General features: G+C 43.4%; 1 protein-coding gene across 1 annotated transcript; it reads left to right on the top strand.

Moving 5' to 3' along the window:
* Positions 1-422: 422 nt before the first annotated feature.
* txlnbb (taxilin beta b) lies at positions 423-9,764 on the top strand (the record flags this gene model as incomplete). The annotated part of the gene is made up of 10 exons (XM_083634315.1): positions 423-492; positions 2,637-2,916; positions 4,552-4,643; positions 4,803-4,973; positions 5,892-6,086; positions 7,716-7,835; positions 7,949-8,023; positions 8,129-8,221; positions 8,347-8,442; positions 9,120-9,764. Exons 2-10 carry the CDS (start codon positions 2,652-2,654, stop codon positions 9,762-9,764), a joined length of 1,752 nt encoding a protein of 583 aa, XP_083490441.1. The 5' UTR covers positions 423-492; positions 2,637-2,651.
* Between the last annotated feature and the right edge of the window lie 798 nt (positions 9,765-10,562).

Raw genomic sequence — 10,562 nt, forward strand, 5'->3', positions numbered from 1 at the left:
GTTAGAATAATTATATGGCTGTTAACAGCTTCCCAGCTTAAAATAAAATGAGTACCGGGTCGTTTTAAAGCAGCAGAGGCCTCGCATAAAATGGCCGCGTTAGATGTTACCAGGGCAAGGTGACAGATAAAACAGTTTGTGAACACTATACATGTTACTCCACTTTTTTTGTTGTTTTTTTATTATTGTATGTATTTATTTCCTGGGAGTTTTACAAGCGGAGCAGGAGATATGTAGGCTGTTTAGCGGTGTGTCCTGGACAGAGGTAGAGAGACAGACAGAGACATATCTCAGTGTCCCCCGTCTCTCTCTCTCTCTCTCTCTCTCTCTTCTCTCTCTCTCTCTCTCTCTCTCTCTGGTAGAGTGAGCTGTGCTCCTCTAGTTTATTTTGAGGTGGTCTTATCACAGCTGTTGTCTCTGTGGTGGTGGCAGCCTGTCCGAGCCCCCCTGGCCGCCACTACTCTTCCTGTTCCCCTCTAGCCCTTGGTCCTGGTAAGACCCTGTTTGCTCCTGCTTGTTTCAGAGACATTTGCCGTAACTAATATACAGAAAAAGACTTGAGAGTCATTAGTAATGCGTTTCCAAACCTCTTCTTATTCTTTCAATGCATTGAATTGCTTTTATTGGCCTGCATTTTGGTTGTTTTCTTCTTATAATTCTGAAGCTTGCCAAGTTTGCGAGGTTAGAAATAAGATCGTATTGAATTCGCTTGTATGAAGGTCTTTGTGTGAAAGAGTTCAGGGAGGATCATTGTGTGTGTATAGGAATAGACATTGTCCTTTTTAATAATGGCTTGATTTGGAATGCATTGGTTCCTTGGAACAGCGTGGGGGGAGAAAAATCAATCAAACTTGTTTCTGCACTTATGAATTTATAGTTGAATTCCCCATTTGAATAGCCAAGCTTAAGTCTTCTTTTGAAAATATTGAACGTGGACGCCGGGGGCCTGTTATATGAAACATTGATTCTAATTGATTATATTGATAGTGAGGAAAGTGCAGCTATTGTGCGACACAACCGGTGACATTGACATCAATAAGAGCGGATTAGAAATAAATAAATAACTTGCCCATATTAAGAAGTTCCTAAAATAGCCGGTGGGGCCTGGAACAGGTGCCATGTGCTCGGCTTGTGAAAGCAGGCAGTGTGAAGAAGGCTGCTCAGGCAGACTAATTTTATGCACATCAACAGCTCAGGCTATATGAGCCTCCAGCAAAAAAACAACAGGGAGACATCAGGCTCTGAGATTCTCATATACCGGGCTTTCATTCAACAATATTGCTTATTTTCAACCTACATGAGCCTTGAAAAATGTATTTGATTGGTGGCGACTGTTGCATTTTTTGCCTAAAATACGATTCAAAATTGATATTTTCCTTAAATATCGCCACATTTTTCTCAGTTGTCTCATGAGTTAAGATCAGGTTTTCAAATTCTGACACTGCGGGCCCCCCCTCTGCTCTTGGTTAAAGTCTGGAACAACCCACCCCCCCATCCCGTTTACTTGCTTAGTTTCACTCAATTCCTAGATGCCTATGGGATCGTGATCATGTTAGTTGATCCTATAGATCCAGTGGTTCTCAAACGGTTTCACGCCAAGGACCCCTAAACTGACGCAAATTAAGACCACGCATCCCCTATTTGATAAGACTTTGTGATCTGATATGGTTTTTGCTTTTAGATGTTTTATTAGTACAGAAAATGTATGAACCCCATGACCAAAATAGTCATACATTCTGTCATTGTGTTACTATGGATGGAATTATAGTGAAAATAAACAATCCCCCTTTTGCCGGGGACCCCCTGCAAGCCCCTCAAGGACCACTGGGGGTCCCCGGACCCCACTTTGAGACACACTGCCATAGGCACATAATAATTTAGCCAAGATAGCCTGATATTGCCGCTACCTCAGACTACATCACATAAAAAGTCTGTATATGAAGGCATTTATTTGTTTCTGACTCTGGGCGTCACACACATTTTAGGCTATTCTATTCTATGATCTCTTTTTGATAACTAATGTAATAACTAAATGTACTACTGGTAATATTTCCCCCCACTTTCATTCACTGAGAAACTGTAACTGAAACTGTTTGAATTGAGTTTGACACACCTGTATCTAAACCAGTAGTTCTCAAAGTGGGGTCCTGGCGACCCCCAGGGGTCTCCTTGAGGGGGTCACCAGCAAAAACTGGAATAATTAATGGCAGAATGTGTGACTATTTTGGCCATGGGTTTCATACACTTTCTCTATAATCAAACACTAAACTTTAGGCTACCTCTAACTTCAGTTATCTCTCTTGCTTTAAGGAAAATACGATTTGAAGGTTGAAGGACTTGTTAAAGGAGAACTTCACCAAAAGACAATGCTGATTTATTTTGCACAGGATCGCTCACATATCCCAAAACTGTTTTGCAGGCATTCATTGCCGTTATTGAGAGTTGATTTGAGTTCAGTTGTGGAGCAGTGATGTCATTTGTGCATGAATAACATCACTGGTGAAGTTCTCCTTTAAGATGGATTTGTGTTGTTGTTGCTAACATGTACAACACACCGTTTGGACCATATCATGATGAGGTGAAACAGACGTTTCCCCCCCCCTCAGGTCCATCACAAAAACCTGTTTTCCTCTCAGTCCTAGCTCTGAATAATGGAGACTTGTCAGGAGAGCAGCCCGGTGGTGGTGGTGGTGGGTCCCCAGGCGGAGCTGGCCACAGGTCCCCAGGCGGAGCTGGCTGAGGGTCAGCCCATTGACCTGACAGACGACCTGGGCCAGCAGCTGGAGGACATCATCAGCACCTACCAGGCCGCTGAGAGCCCCGCTGAAGCAGAGGACAGCCAGGAGGTCACGGCCGGCAGAGAGCCAGAGACCCGCAAGGACCAGAGACTGGAGAAGAAGATGCTGAAAAACCTAGGTGTTTTTTCTCTCTCTCTTTTTTTTTTAAATAATGTTTTATTGATTTTGGTCGAGGTGGGTTTCGATTCAGCACCGTCAGCACAAGTGGAAGTTGTACTGAAACCGATAGGAGTGTAAGCAGAGCTTTAATGTGTGGGAGTGCAGGTGAAATAGTATTTCCAAATACCTTTTTATGGCTCGGGTTTCGGTTACTTCCGTGCCAAATTGGGGCAGATATTTTTCATAATGGGACATTGAATTTAAGCGTTGCAACAGATCTTTAGCTTAACAAAAGCCATTAGCAGCTGCCACAGCACAGGGATGCTGGTCTTCCTCTCACCTTGTGAGTCTGTGTTTGTGTCATCAAGGCAAAAATGTGGTCCTGGAGACACTTATGGAGCTCGACAAGTCATGTGACTTTTCTTGCCCCAGCAGTGAATCCCCCATTCATTTTCTCCATAGACATTTTGAAAATCCTTCTATAACGAGTTTTAAGGCTTGAATTAAGCCACCCGGTCTTCCAGAGGATCGTGAGTTGAGCATAAAACATTTCACTTTGAGCTAAAACAAAAAATAAAAGCGGGGGAGGGGAATCTAATTTTCCATCTTTTTTCCCTGCATTTATTTTTTGTATTTTTTGCTCAAAGTGAAATGTTTCATGGTCACTCACGATTCTCTGGTTGGCTTGGATCAAGCCTTGAAACTCGTTATATACTCGCTTTGAGTACTTTGCCAGGTGTTTATATGTCTGATTTTGTGATTGAATGAGTCACAACCGTGCAAGATGCAGTCATGAAACTACAGGTGTGCAGTTGAGATCACAGTGAAGGCCGATGGTGTGTGTGTGTGTGTGTGTGTGTGTGTGTGTGTGTGTGCGTGTGTGTGTGTGTGTGTGTGTGTGTGTGTGTGTGTGTGTGTGTGGTATAGCCTACTTCCAGTGATTCCCAACCAGGGGTACGTGTACCCAATAGGGGTACTTGAGCATCTTGCAGGGGCTACTTGGAAAGATTGGGGATGACAATTGATTTCCAAAATGATAAAAACAATATTCCAAGTAATTTCATAGATAGGCCCATCTTGGTAAAACTGATGACTTTTCCCCCAATTGAAATCGGAAGAATTGTATTAAAGGGGAGTCATTCTAATGATTTCCATTCAATAATCAGATGTGTTCGAGAGGCCTACGAAAAGTTGAATTTGAGTTTAATAGGACTCATTTAGGAGACTCATCGACACACATGAGTGAGGGGGTACTGCATGAGTGAGGGGGTACTGCATGAGTGAGGGGGTACTGCATGAGTGAGGGGGTACTGCATGAGTGAGGGGGTACTGCATGAGTGAGGGGGTACTGCATGAGTGCATGAGTGAGGGGGTACTGCATGAGTGAGGGGGTACTGCATGAGTGAGGGGGTACTGCATGAGTGAGGGGGTGAGTGAGGGGGTACTGCATGAGTGAGGGGGTGAGTGAGGGGGTACTGCATGAGTGAGGGGGTACTGCATGGCAAAACAGCTCAAGGGGGAATATCAGAGAAAAAAGGTTGGGGACCACTGGCCTATACTCTAAGGGATTTTAAACGACCTAAAGCTCAAAATTGTGAATTATTTGACCGAAGTACATTTGTTTATTTAAATTATATTTATATGATATATTCAGGGAAGGAGGCCATGCTTTTGATGCAAAGTTTGAACAAACTCGGCACTCCAGAACAGAAACTGGAAGCCATCATCAAGAAGCACGCGGAGCTGGTGAGTGTGGAAGACATCAGATACTGTATATGTCAAAAAATAACAAAGGAAAATCAAACGAAATGTGCTGGGACTGTGAGGTGCTTATGAACTCAGGCGCGAGACGTCCTCACCCTCATGTGTCTCCTTGTGTGGACTAACACACGTGTGTTTGCGTAGCTGGAGGAGCATCGGAGCGATCAGAAGCAGCTGAAGACCTTGCAGAAGAAGCTGCTCCAGGTGATGAAGGAGAAGGACACGCTGCAGAGCGAGCACAGCCGGGCCGTGCTGGCTCGCAGCAAACTGGAGGGGCTGTGCCGAGAGCTGCAGAGGCACAACAAGACCCTGAAGGTACCCCGCCGCTTCTGCAGGGTCCTGGTATTCCTGCAGCAGTAAACCTGTTTGCTTATAATAGTCATTCCTGAGGGCTCATCACAAATGTGACCTGCTCTGACAAAATCACTCACATTGACCCCGAAACACATTTTGAGTTTTATACACAACAAAATTATTATTATTATACATACAAAATTATCTTTGTACTCCAAAGATTGAGTGAGATACACCCCTTTATGTTGTGACTAGTTCCCAAACTTTGTTTTTTGAGAAAAACGGACTCAAAGTTTGACAAAGTAAGCTAGTTCTGCTCGTCACCCTAACTTTATGAGCTTCAAAACTATATTTAGCATTCGGATTTCACAGTAATCCTTACACAGAATGAAAGCCAAGGCTTTATTTGATTAAAATCTGATGAAACCCAAAAACAGCCAAAAATCAATATTTTCTCATAAAATCGCGTTTCTACACAAAGAGGGCAGTGCTACACGTGAGTGATTTTGTCAGAGCAGGTCACAAATGTGTTCAACTAAATTGATAACATTTGGTTTGGTCGAGTCATGTGGAAATGGGTTATCGTGAGTAACCAGGTAATGATTTCTGGAAAGAGACATATTGCTGTTGAGTTTTCCAAATGTATTTCTTTGGAGGGTTTTGAGCACTACAAGCCGAGTGCCATCCCGTTCCAATGTAGGCTATTCGAGATGAGGCAGACTGTGGCCGCTATCTCCAAAACTTGGCAACTCACACCAAAACCATCTAGATGGATAAATAGCACTACAGTTAAGAGGGGAACATTATGGATTTTTGATTTTGGGTGAACTGTCCCTTTAAGCATTGGTGGGTACATGGGAGGTTCCTCTGAAACTGCCTTGTTTATTGCCCAGGCTTTAAGCCAAGCCAGTTGTTGTAACATCCATCACGTCGATGCAGGAGGAAACCCTCCAGAGATGCAGGGAGGATGACCTCAAGAGGAAGGAGATCACCACCCACTTCCAGGGGACGCTCAGTGAAATCCAGGCCCAGATCGAGGAACACAGCAACCGCAACACCAAGCTCTGCCAGGAGAACAGCGCCTTGGCAGATAAACTGAAGGGGCTCATTACACAATACGACCAGAGAGAGGCGGTAGGGGATCCTAGGTTCAAAATGTAACATGCAAGTCATTCTGAGGGTCTGATTTAACCTGCTTGGAGATGTCGATCTGGTAGATGTTATTTGATAGGCGACACAGGACAATACGGTAACACTTTACAATAAGGGTATGTTAATTAAGGGATAAGTAATGCTTAGTTAATGCTTAATGAGCATTAACTAATCCTTAACTAACAAATCTGTATTTTTGGAAGGAAAAGAGGTCGGCGTTTGGAAAGTAGTGCCGGCTACCTCTTTTCCTTCCAAAAAGACAGATTATGTGCATTTTGGATTAACATTTCATCGTGTGGTGAGTACCCGAAGCACAACATGTATTTTGGCGCCGTGAGATGTGTGTTTTGGCAGATTTTTAACAGCTGTACCATTAACCTCCATTCTATGGCGATAATTACTAACTTCACGACTGTAGCTCACTGTAAACTGAGCGGACAGTGCCGGTAAGGCATGGTGTATCTTGGTTATGTGGAGGGGCTGTGGCAAATGAGCTAAACTTCCAAAAAAGTGGTGTATCCCTTTAAGGGTTTAACATGTTAATGAAGGTACTAACTAATAATAGTAAATGGTTGATGAAGATGTTAATTAACATTTGAAATTGAGGTTTTCTGCTTCCTTCATGTGGCCCTAACCTACAAATGATTGCTCATGTTCTATAAGCATTACTTAACCGTAATTAACCATTTATTAATGCTCTTTGTGACCCTTATTGTAAAGTTGAAAACCTGTATCCCTTAAGTAACACTTCATAAAAGCTTAAGAGTGCTGAATAAGCATAACTTAACTGCAATTAAGCATTTATTAATGCTCTTTGTGACCCTTATTGTAAAGGTGAAAACCTGCATCCCTTAAGTAACACTTCATAAAAGCTTAAGAGTGCTGAATAAGCATAACTTAACTGCAATTAAGCATTTATTAATGCTCTTTGTGACCCTTATTGTAAAGTTAAAAACATATATACTTCATAAGAGTACTCAATGGGGCTCACCTGGTAGAGCATGTAGGCTACCACATAGGCATTCCTCGCGCGGCCGGCCTGGGTTCGAATCCGACGCGTGGTCCTTTGTAACGGACCGTTAATTAATGCACCCATTTTGAAAAGTGTTACACATTAGTTAACATTAATTACGGGTTAGTTAATGCTTACTAAGCTTTACTAACGCTGTTAATTAATATGATTTATTAAGCTTATTAAGCCTTAACGAAGCATTAATTAACCCTTAATGAATGCACTCTTATTGTAAAGTGTTAATGAAAAGACACTACATTTACAGGATCAAAGGGAATTTAGTATGTTTGTCTGTGATTCACATCCAACTAACCTGACCTAAGATAAAGAGAGAAACATAGCACATTCAATCAGCAATCAGGTGTGTCCAAACTTTTGACTGCTAGTGTAAAACACACACATCTGGTACTCCATGCAGGATCAAACAAAATGAATTATTTGCAAATGCCATTTGGACCAGGTCTCACATTGATTGGTTGACATTGACATAGCAAATGTTGCCTATAATAACAAGCATAGCTGATGGCCCAAGTTGTGAAACACCACGGCCAACCGACGGCTGTGAGAATAACTCATGAATTCATGCGAATGTCTTGCAGAACCTGGACAAGGTCTTCAAGCACAGAGATCTGAAAGAAAAGTTGCTGGAAACCAAACTCGCACAGGCAAACATGTTCCTGAAGGAGGCGGAGGAGAAGCGCAAGCTAGAAAGAGAGCACGTAAGTTTGGTGTTGCGCATGTGTCGAGCACCACAGGCATTTTAATAGCACATTTTTTGCAATCCTAATCTCTCTCCAAGTTCCAAATCACAGAAACGGTCTGTATTCCACAGCTGCTAAAACAGGCCGCAGAGTGTAAACTGCAGGTGAAGGCCATGAAGGAGCAAGAGATCGATATGAAGGGCCAGGTACAGTACAAGAGCATCGTGGACTTTGTAGTCTTATTTCTTCTACCTGCCTATAGTGCCTACAGGCATAATATTGTCCCCCTTCCCTCCACCATTTCTCTGCAGCTCCTGATGTACTCGGAGAAGTTCAGTGAATTCCAGGGAACGGTATCGAAGAGTAATGGAGTGTATGCCAGCTTCAAACAGGACATGGACAAAGTAAGAGCTGCTGCTACAGAATATTGGAAGAACATTTCTCGCGTATTATCCGGATTCCTTTCCACTTGTAGATGGTTTTGAACGATTGCGAATGCTGTAAACGCGATGTTTTGTTCGTGTCGTAGATGTCCAAGAAGATGAAGAAGCTGGAGAAGGAGTGCACGACATGGAAGAGTCGCTTTGACGGCTGCAACAAGGCTCTCGTTGACATGGTGGCAGATGTAAGAAGCCATTCATAAACAGTGTTGGGGGTAACTCGTTCCAAAAGTAACTTACATGTAATATATTACTTTTAGCAGTAACTCAGTAATATTACTTATAGGATTTCAGTAATATTATGCCAGTTACTTTGTCAAGTAACTCAAGTTACAAATTGAGTTACATTTTATTAAATCAAAGCACATATTTTAAAAAGAGACAATAATTTCTTAATCAAACTGTGTGTTTTTATGCAAATAACCACTACAGATGACAATAACAAAGGAAAAGAATAACATTTAGAATTTTGGATTGTTTACACTGCGACTTGAAGGCGGTTGAAATACATTTTTGGGATGGTTCCGGGGCAGCAATGTCATTCTGCTGCTGCTGTTGTTTTGGTAAAAGTAATGCAAAAGTAGTGTAATAAGTAACAAGTTACTCTACACAGACAGCAATATTGTAAAGTAACTTATTACTTTCAAATGAAAGTAACTAGTAATATGTAGTATATTACATTTTGAAAGTAACTTGCCCAACACTGTTCATAAACTATAGCTCAATGTGTAGAGGGCTTATCTGCAACAGGGTTTGCTTCCCATGCATGCTCTGCTAACAAAAATGTGCTTTGGATCCAAAATGACATACATTAGATATTTACAATTTGACTGATATATGCCCTATATGCATTTCCCTCCAGAAAACACTGAAGGAGAAAGAGATGGAACTTTTCACCGTTAAAAACCAGAAGCTGGAGAAGCTGTGCAGGGCTTTGCAAGAGGAGAGGAAGAGTCTCGCTCAGAAAGTGCAGGTGGCCGGTGGCCATGTGGACGTCAGCGCATCTGAGCCGGTGGAGAAGGCGGGCCCTGAGGTTCCCGAGACCCCCGCCGAGGAGCCCAAAACGGAGCAGGCCCCTCCAGCCGCAGCCCCCTCTGTGGCCCCCCCTGAGACCCCGACAGCCACTCCCGCCCTCCAGACTCCACTGGCCGAGGAACTGGCCACTCCCACCCTCCAGACTCCTCCCACCCTCCAGACTCCTCCCACCCTCCAGACTCCGCTGGCCGAGGAACTGGCCAAGCTGAAATCGGAGCAGGCCCGACTGAAAGAGATCGCCACTTCGTTTACCATTTCTCACGTCCTACCCGAAGAGCTGCTTTCCCAAGGAGACACGGGTGTTAGCCAATCACACGGACTCACTGAGGAGGACGCCCAGGACCCAGAGGAGGGCAGCGCCGGGCAAACACAGGAAGTGCCCGACGTCCTGTCGAACGGCGTCGACGGCGAGGCCGAGGCGCACGACGGATCCCAAGAACAGAGAGATTTGGAAATGGAGTCCGTTGATTGACGTGGAATCGAAAACACTGTCGTCAAAACGGATTCATATGAGATTCATAGTAATAAAGAGAAATGTTGGCCTGGTGTTCAGTCTCTGCTCCTGATATGTCGAGTGCAAAACAACCAATGATAATACAAAAGAAGAAGAAAAGAGTTAAGGAACAGTTCACCCAAAAATGAAAATTCTGTGATCGTCTATACTCACCCTCATGCCAGGTGTACCACAGGCGAAGTTTGTCCATATTCACCTTATGTAGCCCCGCCCCACTTGACCCATTGTGTCACGACTTCCTGTTCAAAACGCCGGCTGTTTTACCAGCTCAAAGTAGTCGGACTCACTAGTCCAGGTTTATGAGTCGCAGGAGGTGTAAACACAATCAGAACTTCCGATTGTGTTTTACACCTCCTGTTAGTCTCTCAAGCCAGACGGTCTCTTCTACATAAGGTGAATAACACAGGGAGGTCGTCAGCACAACTCAAAGTCAATAGGGACCTCATTCTCTCTCTCTCTCTCTCTCTCTCTCTCTCTCTCTCTCTCTCTGTGTGTCTCTCTCTCTCTCTCTGTGTGTCTCTCTCTCTCTCTCTCTCTCTCTCTCTCGTTGATGGCAGAATTTTCATTTTTGGCTGAACTATTGACTTGTTTAATATCTCCTGATTCCAGCAACAGGCCGACTAAAACAAATCACTTTTATGCATTGAAGCTTGCCCAACATACTGATCAAAATATCATTTTCCAAAAAAAAATATATATATATATATATCATTTTCCCTCCCCCTCCACCTATAGATCTAAATGCATCAAGTCCCT

The sequence above is a fragment of the Poromitra crassiceps genome, assembly GCF_964638095.1.
Source record: "Poromitra crassiceps genome assembly, chromosome: 3".
In the NCBI taxonomy this organism is placed as follows: domain Eukaryota; kingdom Metazoa; phylum Chordata; class Actinopteri; order Beryciformes; family Melamphaidae; genus Poromitra; species Poromitra crassiceps.